The sequence below is a fragment of the Cyanistes caeruleus genome, chromosome 1, assembly GCF_971803275.1.
Source record: "Cyanistes caeruleus chromosome 1, bCyaCae1.hap1.1, whole genome shotgun sequence".
NCBI lineage: Eukaryota > Metazoa > Chordata > Aves > Passeriformes > Paridae > Cyanistes > Cyanistes caeruleus.
The window spans coordinates 90,715,165-90,736,109 of record NC_141701.1 but is presented as its reverse complement, the minus strand read 5'-3'; the positions used below and the strand labels follow the sequence as shown (position 1 = coordinate 90,736,109).

Genomic DNA, 20,945 nt, shown 5'->3' with positions numbered 1-20,945 from the left:
TTTTTCTTGAATAAACCAGTTGACAAAAAAACTGTTGCTTTCTGCTGTTTGTTTATATGTGCCTGTGAATTTCTATGGAAGCAGAACACATTTCTCCAGAACAGAAATGCACATATGTACTGAAGGCACAGCATGGCAGTAACACATACAGAATGCTTAGAGGTACTTACTTTTTCTTAGTATGATACTGTTCAGATTTGGAAATTAAAAAAAAATTCTTCCAATACATCCATTTCTACTTTGTTCTTCCCAATTTCCGTAACACTTTGGATTAAAAATGTCATAAATTTGGTATGAAACTAAAGGCATGTTATGAAGAAAAGAGGATATTCGTAAAAGGAAAAATATTTAATTTATGTTCTTCCCAGCCGTTTTCTTAAACCTGAAGTAAACAAGGTGAAATTGAGTGAATTTCTGTTAAGCAGACTCCTCTGCTTTCGAGTCACGTAGGGAACAGACAATTGATGGCATATTTCCAGCTGGCAGAGCTGTCGAAAGGTAGCATGTAACTTCAACTCCATTTTTTTTCCATTTCAGCATATGATTGTGCACGTCTAACTAAGTTCATCAGAGAGTAAATATTCCTTCTGTATGTAAAATAAAGAATAAATCTGTGAGTTAGATTCAATGAGTAAACAGATTATTAGGTTTTCTTCAATACTGTGAGTGCTTTAGACACTCAGATTTTTCAAAGACGATGTGATGATCAACTTGATATCAACTGTTGGAGCTGATATGAAGTCCCATAAGTTTTCTTTTGCTTTTTAGGGATTTTTGTGGGGGAGAAGGGGAGGGACAGGATAAGGGGTTTGCACACTATTTCCTTAAGCTTGTGTGGGAAACCAGGCCATTTAAATCTGTCATCTTTTTCACTACGTTTTGGTGGCTGTTATTTTTTCCACATAAGGTAGTTTGGGACTAATAATGGTGTTTGCATTTGTTTTTGGTTGTGTGTTGATCGTGTTTTGCCAAGCATTAACTGCTTGTCTCAGCGTTGGCAGCTTCTCATGGCCTTCCCCTCTTGTAAAATAGTGGGAGGTGATAATCTGACCTGAATACATAAGTGACAAACTCTGCTTGCCTCCACGTGTAACTGGTGGCTGAAATCCTGCTTCTCCTGTTTGGTACCCCGGGACTATTTCGGTGCCTGAGGACATTGAAGCATCCTGGGAGTGCCTCAGGAGGGCTAAAATGACTGCAGCAGTGCTGTGGATGTAAGGTCAGTGGGCACCAGCAGCTTCTCAGATTTTGAGCAGAGACTCTGTGTTGGGAGTATATAGCTCTCAGTGTAGACTGCTGGTTGCATCATGTTTTAAGAGCAAGGTGCGTTTGTGCAATGCTTTTCCTGGAAGCATTGTTGCCTAGTGAAAACAGTTAATGTCAACCCAAAACAAACCACGTGACTGCCTATGGTTTAGTTTGGTCACACAAGAGAGACAGAAAATCATTGAATTGCTCTTTCCTGACAAGTACTCCTTCAATGGAGTTGGTGTAAATTTAGTCAGTTCACTTTGTTGAGTATCGAGAGCAGTGTGATATGTAAATAAAGCTTTATCAGACGAGATAGATTTAAAATTCCACAGTTGGTGAGGAAGCGTTAGCAGTATAATATAATACAAATATTTACACAGTAACTTCTAAGTCTTCAATAAGTGCTTAATATTAGAAATATGTGTTGTGAAAACATTGACTGATTAAGCCGTACCATTGCTGCTACATCTGTATGCAGCGACTTGCAGTGGCTAGGATGCAGGAGTCATGGGGAGGAGTAGGTCACCCAGCAATGCAAAGGCATTTAAACAAGTTAAACTTTTTTGGGGGGTGGGTTTTTTGGTTTTTTGGGGTTTTTTTTTTTGGTTAAATTTAATTAATATTCAGCATGATCTGCTCTCCCAAGGCAGACATAGCTCCATCCCCACATCCTGTTGGAGCTGCTGCTCTCAAAGGTTGTTGCATTCATGTAACTGGATGTGATCACATGCCCAGGGCACCTGAGGCTGCTCCAGTAGGAAAATCAAGCTACCAAATCTGTGCCTGCCCACAACATGGACTATAGTTACCACTAGTCTGTTCCTCCTCCTTGTATCTGTCATGGCCTTTTGATAAGGAATTGCAGTGGGCTGAAATTAAAGATGGTTAATCTTGTGCCTGCTCACAGTGTCACAGAAATGGTGGTGGGCTCTTAACAGGACTGCTTGTTTTGCAGGGAGCAGAGGCTGGTAGCTGAGGAGGTTGGTTCCCTTTTTGGGTGGATATATCTGCCCTGCACTGTCCATCATTGCATTCAGGCACCAGTTCCATCATTACTCATGAATGAGCTAACAAAACAGTGGACTGAATAGACTGCAAATTAAAGTAAACAGAAACACAGCTCCTAAACTTAGATGATTTACTGTTGCCACCTTATTTGCCAAGAGACTGCAAGAGCTGATCCACACCTAAAAATACAGGGCTGGTCTAATCTAGTCTTCATTTTTCTCTTTCCTTCTTCTGTCTCTACCCTGTTTTGCCTTTTAAGCACACAGCAAAGCTGAAAGCCGAAGTGGTTTGTTGTGTGCTTAAAGTGTGAAGTTTGGGTTGAGTTTATTGTCAGTGCTGTGGGTACGGTCAAATCACAGACTTGATCGCAAATGGCCTTCATAACCATCACTGTGGTATTGCTAGATACGATTTAGCCATTTCCTGCAATGCTTTGGCAGAAACCTGTTTTTGATGAGCCCTGCTCTGTCTAGACCCCCATGAAAATTTCATTCCACTAAAACCGTTCTTTTCCACAGAGAAGCAACAGACAGCTTCCATCAAGCCCACAGTCTTTTCCCTTGGGAGGGCTGAAATGATGTGGCTGGTCATGCAGGAAATCCAGCCCACATAATGAAGTGCCCCTCTTTTCCTACAGCAGGCTAATGCAAACAGCCAGCACCTGATGCTGATGATGTGTGGGGAGGTGTGTATCAGCCTGTGCTTCTGGCCACTGGCTCTGTTTTTGGGAGGGCTGGAGGTAGGCATTGCTACATGGTGCCCCCACAGAGTTGTCCCAAAGTCTCAACTTTGCATTTGTTCCTGCTGTGGTTGTAGAAGGTTTTCACGTCTCAATCAGTTGTGATGGTAATGTGCAAAGCTGGATTTTGCAAGAGAAAGGTGAAGTAGTAGGTGGTTTCATCAGAAGCTGGTGTTGGGGATGTTGCTGTGAACGGTTTAGCAGGCAGGTGATCTATTATGAAAGTCACCTGCAAAGGTCTTTCTCTGAGGTAAGGCTGTAACACTTGCCCATCCCTTAGCTTGATGCAAATGGGGGGTTGGAGAGTTTGCAGGAAAATGATGCAATTCTCGTACTGCTTATGATGTTTTTGCAAGGCTAAGAGCAAATAATCTTGAAATGAGCTGGCAGGTTTATGATTGGGTTTTATGAGCTTTTACAGTGTTTATAATCTGACATTGAACTTGCAGTTTAAGAGGTGAAAGGTTTAAAGGAACACAGTAGCAAAGGTGTACTACTGAATTTCTTCTGAGTGTAATTTTAACATACATCTTAGATGCTTCCTTGATGTGGCAGGTTTGTTGAAGTATGGCCTGTGCAGTTCACGGTGAGTGTGTTACTGAGTGAAATGGACTCCATCCATGTCACAAAACGCAGCCTTTGCCATTTCCATTTAAATCCCAGCCTCAGAAATACTGTACATGGTCCACACCTGCTTCTTTTCTTCGTTGTTTTTCTGGTACCAATAAAAACCTGAAGTCCCCTGCAGTCTTTAAACTGGAATTCTTAAATTACGGCCTTCCTCCATGGTACTTTTGGAGAAAATTAGTACTTTTTTCCCTACTCCTTTTCTTGTGATTCTGCATCTGCTGCTTTTGATGGATATGTGCTTCAGAGGTCCTGCCTGCAGATGTTTGCATATGTGTACAGCGCAAGCCTGTTCTTACTTAACTATCTATTTCTGTTCTCCTGTGTTATCTCATATTGCTCCGCGGGGCTCAGTGAGCAGCAGGTTTGCTGCTGGCTAGCTTTTTGAGGTTTCTCTTATACACAGTACTGTATTTGTCTCCTGGTTCTTTGATTTGTAATGTTTTGCCTTTGATTGCTGCAGAAGGTATAAACAAGCCTGTCAAAAGCCTTGTTTAGTGTGCAGATTCTGTGGGGGTGGCTGGCAGCCTCAGACCCTAAAATAGATCTAGCAATGAACTGAACGGCTTAAAACCCTGGGAATTTAATTCGATCTTTCTTGTTGCCTTAAATATCGGGACTGAATGAGAATTTCTCTAGCAGAACAGAAGGTGAATGTGTTGGTGTGTGTCTGCAGTAGAAGAAGGGTCCGGACCTGCTGTCACTGAGATGCTCCTCTGTAATCAGAGGCTGGGCTTGGCTGCAGGTAGTGGCTTGTCTGCTGTAAGTCACCGTACCTGGGGAAGGGAGTATCCTCTGATGTTACTGCGTCCATGGGGATGGCTGTTCTGAAATGCTGCCCTGGATCCTGTTGTGGGATAGTCATTGTAGGAAAACCTAAAGCAGTCCCTTGTGGTTTTAGCATCTGTTTTATGCTGGCTTTGTGAGGGAAGAAAGAAGGAGCTGCAAAATCATGCAGGGGTTCCTTTTTTCCCTCCTCTTTTTCATGTAGCACCATGCAGTTAGTAATATCATAGCTGGGGTTTTCAGTTGTGGTGGTGTGAAGGTAACAATGATTTGGCTTCAACGTGCTGCAACAGCTGCAGAATTCATTGGAGCTTAGAAGCCTGTGAGTTATAGCTGTGATGCCATTTACAGCTTTTATGGAAGAGCTCTTAAATTTGTGAAATGTGTTACTTTTTGAAGTGCATTATATTTGTAATTTGAATTCTTTAAAATCCTGTCTGAGGGGGAAAAAAAATAGCTTTGAAAATTCCCCTCTAGCCTCTAAAAACACAGGGAACTCTTACCAGGCGGGGTATCAAGTCTTTTAAATTGAGTGATAGAACACATAGATGGATTTGTAAGTGCTAAAATGTCAATTAGTGCACTTAAAAGCTTAATGGTTGTCTTTGATGTACTTCTGATATCTCCAGCAAAGTTTGACTGTTGCCATTGATCAGGGAGTGGAGGAGGGATGAGGGGATTGAATGCCAACCCATACAGATCTCATGGAGCTTGTGAGTGGTAAAGCAGCATTTTGGTGTTGCTCAGTTTGAAATTCTTGACTTGTTTGCTGAGTAATATTTTGGAAGTCAGATGTATTGAATACTGAAGAGTGAGCTTGTAAAACCCTTAGATTTTAGGTGTCCACTGATTATATAACTTATCATTGTGCAGAAAATTTACTGCTATAACTACACTGACCTGAAAATGCATTTAAAGTAGCTTTAGAGTCTCCTCATATGTGCCCTTTAATTGGCTTAGGAGCAAAGAGTATGGGTTTAGTTTCCATCTTCCAGCTTCAATAGGTACTTCCCTCCTGGCTTTAAAGGATATTCTTCCAGTTGGGAACATAAACCAGGACAAAATCATTCTTACAGAAATCTCCCTTTTTGGGTAATACATCAAGCAAAATCAACATGTTGCACTTCTAGTGCAGTATCAGCGTGTCTGTCCTAGGAGTCCTGTGTCAGTTCAACTTCTTTGGTTCCCCATCAGGCTCAGTAAATTTGATTCAGTCACCTGTATCCTGAGGCTTCCCAGCAATAGGTTCAGTATATTTGACTGTCATTGCCCCTCCCTGTGTTAAAAGATTGACCAGATTTATTTCTTTTTTTTTTTTTTTTTCTTTAAATCTATTTTTAAACCTGATGATTGCCTGAAACACAGACATCCTGTAGACTGACATGAAAGTGGAAGAAATCAAGTTAAACATTTCCGAGCTAAGACAAGGGACTCCTTGCATCACCCAGACCTGCTTTGGGCCATGTTTTTGCAAACTTGCAGGTCCATCACAGCGCAAGTTACCTTGTGAGCAGAGTTTGTCATGCCCCAGCTTTGGCAATGCCACACTTTTCACGGCTGGCCATGGTCCTCTGGCTGGCAGGGCTTTGTTGGCAGAGCTACTCTTGTAGGCATGAGCTGCTACAGCGCCATCAAAGTGAGTCAGATGAGCCAGAATTTCCTCTTTGGTTCCCTTACACCAGCGAAACCCATTCATACTGGAAAGGTTTAAGTGGGGGTGAATACAGGGTCATCCAGCAGGGGTATAGTGTCCTTCCCAGATTTTTCAAGGGGACCTCCATCCACAGACTTAAGCCTAGAAGACATCATGTTCCTGATGGGCACAGCTAAATTAAACAATGTAGCTAAACTACATAGGCTTTGAGATGGTGTACTTATTTTACAGAGGCAGCAATCTGAATTATGTATTCACAGATGTACATTTTTGATGAGATTAGATATATATATAGATATATATGTGTGTGCATATAGACACACACACTACTATACTCCTAGAGAGCAGATAGATGAGCAGAACTTTTCCTGTGTTATGGGCAAGGCTTCAGCATCTAGGTAACACAGTCCTACGAAAGAAATAGTGTAAGCACAGACCTCCTGTTGTACATGTGAGAACAGATGCTAAACACATCAATAGTTCTTCAGCTTCTTTAAAATACTGATACCGCTGAACAATTTTTCAGATGCTCTGAGACACCAAAAAATTAGATCTCTTTAAATTCCCATCTTAATACTGAAGGCAAATTTATAACTCACCATTTTATCTTTCTCTCTTCCCTACTACCTATACACTATTTTGGCATGCAAAAGTGGTTAGTATTTTTCAAGTTGAGGATCAGGCTTTCTGGTTGAGGGTGGAAAAAAGTCTTAATATAATTGACAATATGCAGCAGGATTGGATTAGCCATACACATCTGTAGGTCTTATTAGCAGACATTTAAACTGCAGAAAATGCTTTTTATTGGACTATATTCATATGACTGCATTCTGGAGCTCAAACACCTTTATAAAAAAGGAACTGAATCAAAATTAAATTAATTAGAAAGAATATATTTGAATTTAATTATCTTGAGCTGCTGAATACTCTTTGCATACTGGGTTTTATGTGTCTATCTGAAGTGTACTTGGTGGAGGTTTTAATTAGAACTGGAGACAGAGTAAGAATATTTGGAATGTGAAATTTATAAATGGCAGTGATTTTCAGCTGGGGCTGTAGCCATTTTTTGGAGCTTGCTACCTTTCTTGCTTCTCTTTTCCCCCTCTTCTTAAGCTACTTTTATGTTCAAATTAATGCCAGATCATGAAAAAGAAGAATTCTTGTTGTAGCTCTTGGTCTTCTGCAGCATGATCAGAGTTGTCAGATCCGCAGCTGCAGGAGATTTTTTTACCTTTGTGTGCTTAATGGCTCATACCACTCTGTTCTTTGACGGTACCATTTAACCGTAAAAGCGCGGGGCTGTGGATGGCACGGGACATGTGGCTGCCTTGACTACTGTCTCAGATGTCGGACATGCCAAGACTCAAAGAGCTGATTTGGCAGCTGCCCAGCAGATTTTTATAAAGGCTCAGTTGGTGGCCAGAAACCCAGGCTGTCAGAGTCGTGTTATGCAATAAATTGTTTTTCAGCAGAAGTTTCTAATCCAATTTCAGCTGTATTTTTTTTTTTTTCCTTTCTGCTATGTAATCAAAGATAAATATACATTATTTCATGGTGTTTCAGAGAAGTGAAGACATGTAATGTAAATATCACCCATCAGGTTGGTTTGTTGTTTTTTTTTTTTTCATTTGAGAAAGATTTAGACCAGTTCACCAACACAGGAAATGATGCTTAAATTATTTTGGTTTCTGCCTGGGAGTGATGTATTTGTATACAACATACCTTCTCAAAGATCATTTAGTATACCTTTTAGGAGATGTTCCCTTCATTTGAAGAGAGCACCATAAGAATCTATTTATCAAGTCAGAGCTTTGGCTCAGGCATAAATTGTCTACAAATGATGATCAAACAGAAAATTGTACCTTGTCAGGCTGTGACCTTCCTGAATCATTGCAGGCCCTGCCCCTGTAATAGATGCCGTGCCACCCCTTTTTATTTCCCTTTCACTTCTCTAAAATAGACAATTCCTTTTCGAAAAAGTGGGTAAGGGTCATCAGAACACAGTGAGATATTTGGGGCTCCAAGTAGATACATTCCAGCAAGGTTGTTTTCATTCCCTGAATACCATCTGTGATTCTCCCCCTTATCATGGTTGTCATGTTTCAGTGCTGTGATGTGCTTGCATCCCTCCAAGTGTGAGTTGCTGTGCAAAGGGACAAGCTCATTTTTTTCCTCTGCCCCAGCAATAGTCACCTTTTGGTCATGTGGTTAGGAATAAGGAAGCTGATCTGGATGAAGACAGTAATTTTTCTTGTCTTGGAATGAGATTTTTCATTCTTCTGATCAGACTGCTCAAATAGGCATGTAAGGGTTAATGCTGGCATTGGGTTTGGAGCAGGTGCATCCAATGTGGGGCCAGGTGAATTAAGCTGGTTATCAAAACCACTCCCTCAGTCTGAATAATTACCTTACACCTCCATACCTCTTTATACCAGTACACTATCACCATGTCAGGTCCCAAAACTCAGATGCTTTTGGTGCAAAATGGTTGTTTAGATTCCTAATCTGGCTTAAGGAAGTCATAACTGTGGAGTCAGTGATATCAATGAGATTGTTGAAGTTGTAATGCAAGTTGATAAATTAAGAAACTTTAGACCTGTCTTTACTCTGTAGTTGTTTGGGCTTTGTTTTTTTTTTGTGTGTGTTTTTTGTTTGGTTGGGTTTTTTTTTTGTTTATTTGGGTTTTTTGTTTTTAGTGTTTATCTTGGTGGACCACTATGGGAAACAGTTGACAGCTTGTAAGCTTTCACTAGTTTCATACTGAGTAATAGTTTTCTAGAGGTGCAGAAACATCATCAAGGCCTTTAAAGTTTACGTAGGAGAAGCAAATAACACATGAACCAACTGTTCTTAAATATTTCATTATTAGGCTTAAGATAAATTTAGGAATTGTTTTTTATGCCTCACTTCTGGGAATGACTTGTATTTGGAGATTTTGACTGTAACTCTTCTACCATAATGTATTTTTGCAAGAACAGGTTGAAGCTCACTGGGCTTAAAAGTGCCTGAGGCCTTTAGTGACCCAAAAACCAGAACGTTTCCCATGCTGCTTTTCAGAATTCATCTGAAAGGAGGAAATGCAGTCCCTGGTGCAGCAGAAGGCAGTGAAAGAGTGCAGACCAATAGGAGAGTGCAGGGGATGAAAGCTGTAGGAGAAGTGCTAAAGCAAGAAGAGAGATTTTTGTTTTCTTCCACTGTTTCTTTGCTGTGATAGCTTTGGTTCTTCAAGTCAGGAGCTGTAATGTAACGAGTTCTTTGGGGAAGTTTTCTGGAAGTACGAGGGGAAAAAGTAGCTATAATTACCAGATAGACTTAAATGCTAAAACAGAGCCATTAATAAAGGAAATTTCCCCTTTCTTCATGTTAGTTAGCACATTTTTAAAACATGACCTATTTTCCTAAACTAGACAGAACAGATTACATTTTCCAGAAGGCATGAGTCACTCCACTATAAAGTCTCCAAGCTGTATCAATCTTCATCAACTTAAGCCATTCATGAGGTTTTATTTTTTCTCACTGAATATAAGCAGTTTGTTTTAAATGAGAAACTGCTACATCCTCTCTGGATAGTTAGACTTGATTAAAAGGTTAAATATTAAATAAGTGTGAACTTTATTCTGAGAGGAAGGGAGTGGAGTGACCTTGATAGTAAGCGAAAGACTACAAGGATATTACTGTGGATATATATAACTAGTTTGCACCATGCTCTGCTTGGCTGTAAGAAGTCCAAGAAGCATGATAACTGCCAGAAGGAGCAAAAAATATTTATTTATGGAGCTTCAGTTGAATATATTACAGTCTGGTTTCAAATTGTTACCCTGGAACTTCAAACTTTTGCTAGGAGTTGGTGCTGAGAAGAGCTTCTGCTGTCTGGCCGTGGAACAGCCCACTAGGTCCTGCAGGTTACTCCGAGAGGATGCTTGCAGCAAAGGGCCAGCACTGGGGTTTCCCTCTGCAGTGTGCATTTGGGGTGGCGAGGAGGCAGATGGAACTTTGTGATACCATGAAGACCTCTGCTAACGCAGCAGGGGAAGTACGTGTGTGCAAACAGCAGTAAGACTTAGCACTTACTCATGAGGTTCACTTTGTGCCATATACATACCGAGAAATTAGGCTTTGTAAATGAGTAAGGTAATTGCTAGTAAGTGCTAATCACACTTAGCAGCAGTAACTTACCCAAGACTGCACAGAAGGTGAATCTGGGTTTTCCACCAATTCCTCTTTGGTCTGACTTTTAGAGAACAACAGGTATAACTGTTTTCCACTGATAATATACAGCCAAAAGGCAAAAATCTGTTGCAAGTCTCAAATCTAGTAAACAAACATTTCCATCTCGGTCCTTCAGCTGAAAAAGTAATTTGTATGATATATGAAAATGTGTTGTCTGTTTTTCATGCAAAAGATGTATTTTTTTTTATGTCGCTATAAACACAGTCAAAACCACCCTTTGAAATAGTTCTCCTTCAAAAATATCCTTGAGGAAAGGGTAGAAACTTGTGGTTTATTTTTCCCATTGCTTCAAAATGACCTTCTTACATCTGCAGGAAAGACTCTCTGGGGGCTGTTGAGCCATGAAAGCATATTCATTTAGGGCATTGGGTGCCACAGTGATTTTAATAGAGTGTTGGATGCAGTGCTGGAAAAAGAAAAAAGAGGGAGTTTGTGTTTTGTTGTTTTGCTTTTTGCAACCTGGCATGAAGAATGAGGTCAGGAGATGCGTGCTTGGGAAAGACCCAAAGAGAGAGCTGGAAACATGCCAGCCACACTGAGTCATAACACACATGCTTATAAGTATCTTTGTACCTTACAAAGTCCTGACTTTTCAAATAAAACCATCACTGCTGTAAAAGTATTTACATAAAAATTAAAGCAAATAGCATGGAGTGCTGCATGCATTCTCCCTTGTTCCAGCTTTGTTTTATCCTGTGAACTGTGACTCCTGTTTGCTTAAGGCAAGGCTGGGCCAGGCTGAAGAATGCTGTATCTGCAATGAATGAAGGGAGAAGCTCGAGTTGTGCTGCCATTGCTGCCCAAAGAGCTCAGCAGCTCTCATGATTTCAGGCTGACATTTCACCTGCCCAGCAGGTGGTGTTAACTCTGCCCCATCTCTTCTGCTTTTCAAAAATTAGGATTTGAGTATAATTTTGGAAATAGGAAGGCTGTGTGCAGGCCACATGTGCACACAAGACAGCTGGACTGCAGGGAACAAGCACCTAAGCTGTAGATGAATAGTGAAAGGTACAGGTGGTGCACATTTTGATTTCTTTGTTATATTCTTGTATGTATATTCTCTCTTATATACACATTCTATATCAATGTATATTATATATGTCATTATTGTTATTTATCAATTAAACATGCATTATGGGTACTGAAGTTCAGACATAAATGTGCAATGTATGGTTCCCTGAAATGGCATAACCAAGAAGGAGGCATGATATTTTTTAATTTAAAGGAAATTATGGGGTTGTATTTCTTTATTCTGTCTCATAGTTTCCTTGGTTGTTTGCATCTGTTAGTTTTATTCTGAGTTTATAAGATAATCTTCTTGTCATATTGGGAGGCAGAAATAATTTCAGCTAACCTGCGCAGTGGAGATTGTGGGCTTGTGGTGATGAACTTACAGTTTAAGATGTTATTTAGTCCTTTTTTGGGTCTGAGTCAATAATGGACAATCCATTAGTTCCCCATAAGTCGTTTCAATGGCTAATTACTTGCACAGTTGCAGAAATTGTTCTTTAATTCTGTCTTACATTTTTCTGAATCAAGTTCCAGCTGTTGGATGTTATTATACCCCTCTCTGCCAGCCTTGAGAGCCATCTATTAACAAATCTCTACTCCCTGTGGAAATATTTAAAAGCAGCAATTGAGTCAGTCCCTTTGAGCTTGGCTTGGGGGTGGGGGTGACGGGGTGGTGTTGAGAAGTTACATAGATTAAATTCCTCAAGGCTTTCACTTGACCATATTTCTAAGCGGTTGTGTGTGTGTTTTGCTAAAGTGAGATAACTCTTGCAGTTGGTGGTGGTGTGAGTGCAGTGCAGGCACACGAGCACACAACAGCTCTCCCTGCACTGGGGTGGCGAGGCAGAGGCGATCTGACCCATGTAATTATGGTTAAATGTGTCGGGAGCGGGAGCTGCGGCTCAGCTGGGCTCTGAGTCAGCTGCTCTCCAGCATGCGACTGCTTTTGTGCCATAGGCTCCAGGGAAGATGAGCTTGGAGATTGTGAAACCTCTTTATCGCTCCTGCAGTGTGGAGTCATGTGAATACAGGTGTTGGCCGCGGCTTAGCCCCTTATTTTGCTGACCTCGGATAGCACACGGTGTAGGAGATCTTGAAGACTTTTTTTCAAGCTGGGTGCTGTGTGCAGGGGAAGCCCACAGCACAGCAGTGCAGGCAGGACAGCAGCTGCAGCCTGGACGCAGCTGGGCTGGTGGAGGCTCTGGTGTGAAGAGACTCTCCGTGTGCATTTCTGGAGGCAGACTGCTGTTTCACAGGGCAGACGAAGATAATACTCCCGGAGTTTTACAGCTCCAGGAATTGAGTGTGGTGTGAAGTTGCTTCAGGGGGTGCTGAGGTCTTTGTTCCCACCTTCTGGGACCTGTCTCTTTGCCGGTGGCACTGATGCCCAGGCAGCCCCCAGGCTGCTGGGACCATGTCCTGCATGTTGCTGGGGCCTCCAGCCGACACCAGGGAAACACCTTAGCTGCTGGAAAATTTGCCATCAGGCGGATGCACGACATGCTTTTGCATCCAGCATATTTCCTGGGGAGATGGAGATTACTTCATGATCTTCACAGGATGGTGGCCTAGATCAGAGGCCACTGGTGTGTGGTGGGGAGCGCCTTCCCTTCCCCAGGAGGGACTGTGGGAACCTCCTGCCCTTCCACAGGAGGGACTGTAGCCAGCTGGTGCCAGGGCACAGGTCCTGTGGTCAGCACATGCTGATTTATAGATCAGTCCTATCAGCAGGTTTTACCCTGTCACTACTGAAGCAGCAAAAGCTGCTATGTTCTCATTGCAGTGAGACATTGTGAGAGAGTGGATTTATTTTTTTTTAAATTTTGTTGTTGTTGTTGTTTGTTTTTTTCTTAAATTTTCTTGTGTTTTTGTTGGGATTGAAGGGCCAGTGAGATCAGGAACCGATGGGTGTTTTTGTGCAGCTTCCAGTGAAGGGAGTGAGTGATGCCCACGGGCCTGTCCCCCTAACATGGGCAGGGTGCTTTTATATCTGTTCCTAACTGAGCCTGACTCCCTTAAGGATTTAAGTAGTTCCTGTGTAAACAGAAACACATGATGTCCCATTGGGCCCTCCTTGGTGGGAATGTAAATGAGGGCATCCTTGGGCAAACTTTGTTAAAATTGGGCTGCAGCCCTCGTGTTTAGTGTTGCTTCTGGTTAGGACTGAAGCTGTGTTGGCAGCAAAATGGTAAGCCAGGGCTGTTTGTGTAAACCTTTGTTGACAAAATAACTGGATGTACTGGTCCTTCTAAAATGCTTGCTGAGGGGGTTTTTTGGTCTTTTTTTGGTTGCAGTGGGTGTTGGGTTACAAAGTTCGCTTTCTTGGCCCAGAGCTGACTGTATTCTAAAACTCTCTGGGCATAGCTCAGGCATCTTCAAAGTGTAATAGCTTGTCCCTCGTGTGAAATGCACTTCCTGCTGCCAGAATGCATGCTGCTTTCACTGCAATCATTGTGTTGGGGTTTTTTTTGGGGGGATTTATTTTTTTTTTCTTTGTTTTGTTTTTTAACCCCTGCCAAATAAATAATTTGTCCTAGAATTTTCTGGGGGGGAGGGTGAAGGATAGAAAAGTTTTTGATCACAATTCAGCAGCTCGATGCCAATGTGTCACTAGAGGAGCAAAGAAAAGGCTATCACTGGTCACCCTAAATGATGCTTTTTTTTTTAGAAGTTGGCAGTGTCTGTCTTTTCTTTGGCACGTGGATGGTCTAAGCTCTCCTGCCTCCTGGTGGGGATCTCTGATGGGGCTTGTGGAGTTTCCAGTGTTAGTGACAGTACACTGTGGTACACTTAGCACTTAAGGTCTGCGTAGAAATGTTAATCTTTTGCTTTGGCAATGATGTAGCCCCTGAGGAATTGAAGGGTAAGAATGTTCAAATAGTGATTTCCAAAGACCCCAAGACAGTTATGTGGCTTATGAAAATATGATGACTTACCTATGTCACTTATGTCTTTATATCAATTTGCTTATGTAATTTATTTGAATGCTAAAGGCTTGAGGGAAATACTTTTCCAGGGAGTTAATCTTTAACTTTACTAAAGCAAGTGGTAAATTAGATGTAGACCAGTATTCCTTTTGACAAAGCAGCATTTGTCTCCTAAAAATAAAGGAGAAAGCATATGCCCCATGAGCCAAATTCTACTTGGCTTTATGCTGAAATAAATTCAGAATAACTTCACCACTATCAATATACAACTTCATTTTAACACTGCAGTTAATGCAAATCACTAAACTGGAAAAAAAATATAACCTGAGCGAAGAGGCACAAATGAAGGCCAAAACAGCAACAAGAGAAGTTGGTTCATCAAACTTGCCTCTTCAATTTCTGGAACATTCATTTTAATGTTTTGTTGGGGTTTTTATTCCCCTCCTCTTAATTACCTGGGAGAACACTTCCTGGCTGTGATAAATTTCTCCGTGAGGGATTCATTATAAGGATTTTAACAATTAAGTTTTACCTCCTGCCTAACACCTGGTACATGCCTACTGCTGTTTGCAGAATAAAGGATTAGAGGCACTAATGCTGATTTGATGATAATACTTATTTTTGTTCTCTGTTAGAACTGATCAGGTTGCATTTTCTTGCATAGTATTTTTCTTCAGTTTCGGTGTTTTGGTTTTTTTTTTCTTGAATTAAAAATAATCTATGTAGCCATAGGCTTTGGGGGTTTGTTTGGCTTTTGTTTCAGGTGCATGCAACTAATGTCTCTTTTCTGTTTCCACCTCCTTTAGGATGACAGTGATGGGATTCCCTGGTCAGAGGAGAGGGTGGTGCGGAAGGTCCTTTATTTATCACTGAAGGAGTTCAAGAATGCACAGAAGCGGCAGCACAGCGATGGCATTAGTGGGAGCCTCAAGGCAGTGAACGGTGAGACACCTCTGGGGTACTGCTGGAAGAACTCAGTCTTTTTTCCATGCTGTAGCAGGGAGGGAGACCAGTGTACCAGTCTGTGCCCTTTTGATCTGAACAGAGGAACTTGTTTCTGGAGTGCTTGAGATGCCTGGGCTGAAGAATCTGTATGTTTTGGTTTCTGGTTAACTGATTTAGATGGGGATCAGGGTGGAGGGCAGGTGGGAGGACGAGGACAGGCTGCCAATCCAGGGAAAAGGAGCTCTTGTAGTCTGTCTGCTTCCTGATGTGCTTAGTACGTCAGCAGAGAAGGTAACCATTTAGAGGTGGTTGGCTGCAGTTACCTTGGGGAAGTACACCTGGACAGAATTTACATACTGTAATTTAGCAGCAAGAAACTGGCTTACTAGCATCTGTGTCTGGAGTGATCCAAGTCCACAGGCAAAGTAGCATAGGATCTCCATACAGAGTTAAAGGGCTGAGAGGACACAAGCGCTGTGACATTGGACTCCCATAGTTTAGTAGTTCACAGGGCAGTTGTTTCAAGGTATTAAAAGGAGATGCAGACAAGCTTGGATGACAGGAGCTGAAAGGAATTGAATTTTATTTCTTTAATGCTCCAGTCAGTTATTATCTGTTGCTTCCCCATTCCCTCAAAGCTTGCTTAAAAAAGCTGGTGTCCTGAGAGGTGAATATAAACCGTGTCTCTTTCAGATTCACCTAGACCCTTACTTGAAAAGGCTTTGTCATGCTGGCTTGAGCCTTGAAAGTGATGACTAGCAGGATTCAGATTTCTGGGCAGGCTTACAGTTTTCACTCACAAGAGCTTATTTGTTTCTTTATGGAGGTTTATGGCAGTTCCCTTTAGTCATGTGCATAACTATACATGTGCTAATGCATTGGAGCAGCAGCTGGGTGCTTGCTTGGTAGGTTATTCATATTTATATGTAGCTTGTCTTGTTGACATGGTGAGTCAGATTCCACTGAGTGTTATTGCCGACAAGGCAAAAAACTAGGGGAATGGCTGGATATAACTACAGGCAGCATGATAAAGTCACTGTATTGAGTAAGAAATTGCAAACTCCTTAATGTGATTAAAGAAGACCTTAGACTTCTGAGTTCAGTAATAATATCAAGTACTGATCTGATGGGAAGGGGCATCTACCTTTAAGAGCAAGGCATTTATAAGCTTGGAGGTGTACACAAAACAGCATTGGCTTTTTTCCCTGCAACACCTCTGCATCATTGATCTTCTGTCAAACACAATTTCTCTTTGAAAGTTTCTTATTCCATTGTGGGGGTTTTGTTTAGTCAAAGGAAAAAAGTCCAAAGGCATGAAGCACAGTAATTGTGTGTTAGGAGGCTTTGATGATGTGCCAGGTTACAGGATGACTGAGGTTTTCATGGTGTCTAGTTTCTCCAAAGACAGCTTAGATAAAAAGTGAGTTGGCTGGGAATGCTATGTCAATGCAGGTACCAGACATGGAGTATGCCATTGGCTTCACCTGGCAGCTGCAGAGCTCACATCTTCAGAGCTTTTTTCCTTCACAGAAATAGATTACCAGTCATTTGAGGGTTGGGGTTTTTTATTTGAGCCAGAATGATATTCCATGTTGCTCTTTCTGTTTGCTAAATTATTTTTTAAAAGTCCTGTCTTGGCCCTGCTCTGTTTCAACATCTCTGTCCAAAAGCTTCTTTTTTTTTTTTTTTTTTGCCATTGATAATTGGAGGAATGTTTCATTATGCAGAGAAAAATAAGCAAAAGGAAAGAGGACTGATATTGTGCAGTGACATCAAGAAGATCAATTTGAATATTGCGTTAAAAAAAAAAAAAAGTAGCCACGTATTTTCAAATCCATGGGTCTCTATGGACTGAGAATAAAACAGGTCATCCTGAGAAATTACTGAGCTATTTTGAATTCAGGGAAATGTGTAGTATTTTAAGGATGAGTCTCAGATCCCAGATTTCATACTGGTGGGAAGAAAATAATGTTTTCTTGTATGTGTCGTCTGTACAACTTTCAGGCCACATCCTTTGTTTTTTGCATGTTGCTCCAAAGGGTAGCATGGGGTTAAATATAGTTTTATGTGAGTGATCTATTTTTTTATTCCTTTATTTATGTAACTGTTGAAAATCGAATAGGTCACCTTTCAGCACCTGGCAAATACAGCAGTTTTCAAAACTGGAAAGGAAGGGTGTAAGGGGGATTCAGGCTCTCTTAACTCCCAGCTCTGTGCAGGAGTATAGATTGGTATTGGATATTTCTAGTAGCTGAGGGGACTGCAAACAGCTGAGTAGCAGGATTTCATCTTAGTGCCACCATCTGTAATGCAGAGAGACTTTCTGTGGTCCAGTTTTATAACTGCCATTCCTTAAATTTATGGATTCCTAGACTTGCCATTTGTAAATTGTTTTATTAAAAAGTATTTCTTTGGAGCAATAGAGGAAGGCAAAAAGGTACACCAGCTCCTTGTAACTTGTGTCTTTGAGAAGTTTTTATGCATTTGGAGCAGATGAAGTTTGATAAACATGCTATAAAAGTTCCTTTGCAGTTAGTGAAACTGCAGCTAAACTTGTATGAAAATGACTGTCAATTGTATTTCATCCAGTGATTTCAGTAGTCTCATTAATGATTTGGTAGCTGGAATAATGGTGCCTCTTTGATAGTTTGAAAAGCAAATTAATTTTAAATGTGGAAGATGAACCCATTAATAGAAGTCTTTTCTATATTATAGTTTCTGCAAGCTCTGATGTGCTGGTGGTGGTGCAGAGAAAATTAACTTCTGTGCCTCTCTGAATAATAATAAAAAACCCCATAAAATAAATAAAAATTAAAATTACTTTTGAATTTGTATGTATGATAATGCCTTAGCTGTCTTCTCTGTCTCACTATTAGATCTACTTGTTATCCTGAAAATAACCCTGCCATTTTCAGTTTGTGTCTGAAATCCTATTATTTAAGTGCTTCCAATTAAAGAGAAAGGCAAGTGGGTATATTCTGATTGTCATATCAATGGTTATATTGCATGTGTGTTTATGTTTACTCTGGATATTTGCAGAGTATATAGAACAACACCCTACAGTATGCCTTTGTTTCCTGCATGTTCCTCTTCAGTCCTTGGGAATATAAAATTTGAAGGAGGTGCTTGTGCTGGTTGTCAAGAAACTCTTTGCAGCCCTAAAAGTTATACTGGAGCTCTGATTATGGAAACAAGGTCTTGCGCTGGAAAAACCCAGTGGGACCTCTTTAGTGATTTTGATTACTGCTGCCTGTCATTTGCATTAGGATTTTAAGAACAGGGATTGGTGTTTGGGATAGTGATACCAATTTTCAGAGATCCTTATCTAAAACGAGAACTAAGTCCTTTGGGAAATTGTCTTCTTCTTGTGCAGCTTAAAATGTGAGATAGGGCTATAAAAAAGGCAATGAAAGATGTAATAATGGCTTGCATTCTGTTGATGAGAGTAAATCCAGGACCCTCAAAAGGCTATATCATAAAGCAAACTTTTATGACCTATTATTTTAAGTTCTGTTTTTCAAAATTCACAGTAAATAAATTTGTGCTGCAGAAGCATGTTTCTTGAATGGAAAAAGTGACAAAGTTTTCTTATTTGTTTAAGATGGTTAGTTAATCTACAGAGATGACAAACTAGACGTTAGAATTATTCAAGCATATAGTTTGTTTTCACCAGCTATACTTTGTCCTAGAAAGGTGTCATGGCAGTTTCCAAACATGTTGTCTAGCTTAATCTCACAGCAAGAATAATCTGTTTGGGAAATCAAACATATGTGAGGGAATGCTTTGGTTCGAGGCAGAAATTGAAGTCTCATTCATTAGGTAAATAAAGAGGTGAGTAAAAAAAAAAAAAAGTAATTTTGCTATTCTGAGAGATTTCATTTTACATTTAAGGTTGTTAAAGGAACTTAGGTATTTTAGGTATGTTCTTTAAATGGAGTGGGAGCCATGTCAGCATGTGGATGGAGGTGATGGTTGGACCGTAAAGTCTCTGGTGCCCCTTTCTCATTTTGGTTGGAGAAGACTTCCAGCCTTTGTTTGATCACTACCTTGTTAACTAGACGGCAGCAGTAAGTACTACATCCAGTTGTGTCCTGAAAACCTCCAGGTATGGGGACTGCACCACTTTGTACTGGTCTGCTTCTGCCCTCAGCCATCCCCACACAAAAGTTCACATGACTTTTGTTGGAGAGCTGTTTTTTCCACAACTGATACATCTCCACACTGAGAGGCAGGAGGCTCTGAGACAGTTCTTGGTGGGACTGTGATGCCAGACCCAGTGGCAGCACCAGCCTCTGTTTCCTAGATCTGCGCGTTCCTTGGCTTCTGCACTGGTTGTTTGTGCCAGCTGAGGCAGGCAGCAGTGCATTCTGAAAATAGCACTTTTTGTCATTGATGCATGTATTTTCAATTATTTTCTGCTCACTGCATGAGGATTTCTGTGCATGCTCCCCAGTGAGCCATGTTGAAAGGAAGGTGCCCAGTGATAGGGTGGCATGGGACTGTCTTCATCTGACTTCAGCTTCTTGGTGAAACCTCTTTTCCCTTGCCGTGTAGATGGTACTCCAGGCATGGCATGAAAATCACAACAGATGTGGTAGAAATGCCTAAACATTGCTAAGCTGGGTGCTTCAGCTCAGTGCCACATATTATCTGCCAAAAGCTAACTAAGAGGGGATGGCAGCAGCTGCCAGTTGGGGAACCACGTCTTCCCTTAGACCATGTCTCTTCTCTTCTGACTCCTGCAGATGAAAACATGGCAGCCCTTGGGGAAGTGCTGTTGTTTCAGCTGTGCCTCTGTGTGCTCAGAATGGTGTGGGTCTCCTTCCCTGGCTGGGTCGCTACTCAGCCTTCAATTTTGAACAAGAAAGCAGCCCTCTTCATTCACTGTGATGGTTCAGATACACTGATAACTTCATCTCTCTTATTTCTGAAGGCTGCAATTAAGTACTGCAAGAAGGTTTTATGCTAACATTTGTCTAGGGAGCTTTTCACTCCATCAGTGATGTGAGATTGCATTTGTTGACAGTGGGTAATGTCTGTCTGTCTCCTAAGCTTTAGTAGAAGATTGTAACTGTGCCAAGGACCCTTGTCTGTAAGTGGATTTTAACAATGCATTTACAGAAACAGAAAATACCTCTTTCAACTTTGCAGTATTTTCCCTTTTCATTCAGAGTAAACAGCCTTTTTGGTTAGTTTTAAACTGTGATTAAATATAGATGTTTTCAAGTAAAAGGTTCAGAAAATAAGGATTTGAGCAAATTTGTCATGGCACTCAACATCACTTTCACTTTGGTGCTTGCTGTCAAGTGAATTTAAAGATTAACAAATAAATAACAGGATGTTTGAATTTGGCTTCATTGAAAATTTCCAAATCTCTTTTCTTTGTTTGCTAGAACAGAATTAATTTTCAGCCTGCAAGGGACTTGCTTGTTCATTGGCTGACACAGGTTGTTCTTTGCCTTTTCCATCATCACCATTTATAAAAAAAATTATAAAAAATTATGCCCTCAGCGATGTCAACTGAATTTGATTATGTCCATCCAAATTGTGCTCCTGTCTTAATAAAATTTCAGTGTTTAGCAAGACTGATCGAAAATCTTCTTTCACAGGACACCCATATTCCTTTTCCTCTCATATGTAACAGGGATGGATATTTCTTTAACCTGTGAAGCAGAGAATTTGTATAATTAATTTTCTTAAAACTTACTTCATGACCATCTAAAAAGAGCTTCTGTTGCTCCTGAGTACATTTCTAGGCAAACAAATT

At 40.9% G+C, this 20,945-nt stretch overlaps 1 protein-coding gene across 1 annotated transcript in view; it reads left to right on the top strand.

Moving 5' to 3' along the window:
* The window catches only part of JARID2 (jumonji and AT-rich interaction domain containing 2), a 209,601-nt gene that overhangs the window by 76,345 nt on the left and 112,311 nt on the right, over nucleotides 1-20,945 (top strand). Inside the window, exon 2 of the mRNA XM_086900497.1 lies at nucleotides 15,040-15,175. Coding sequence (XP_086756623.1) covers nucleotides 15,040-15,175 — 136 coding nt within the window. The remainder of the gene's footprint in view (nucleotides 1-15,039; nucleotides 15,176-20,945) is intronic.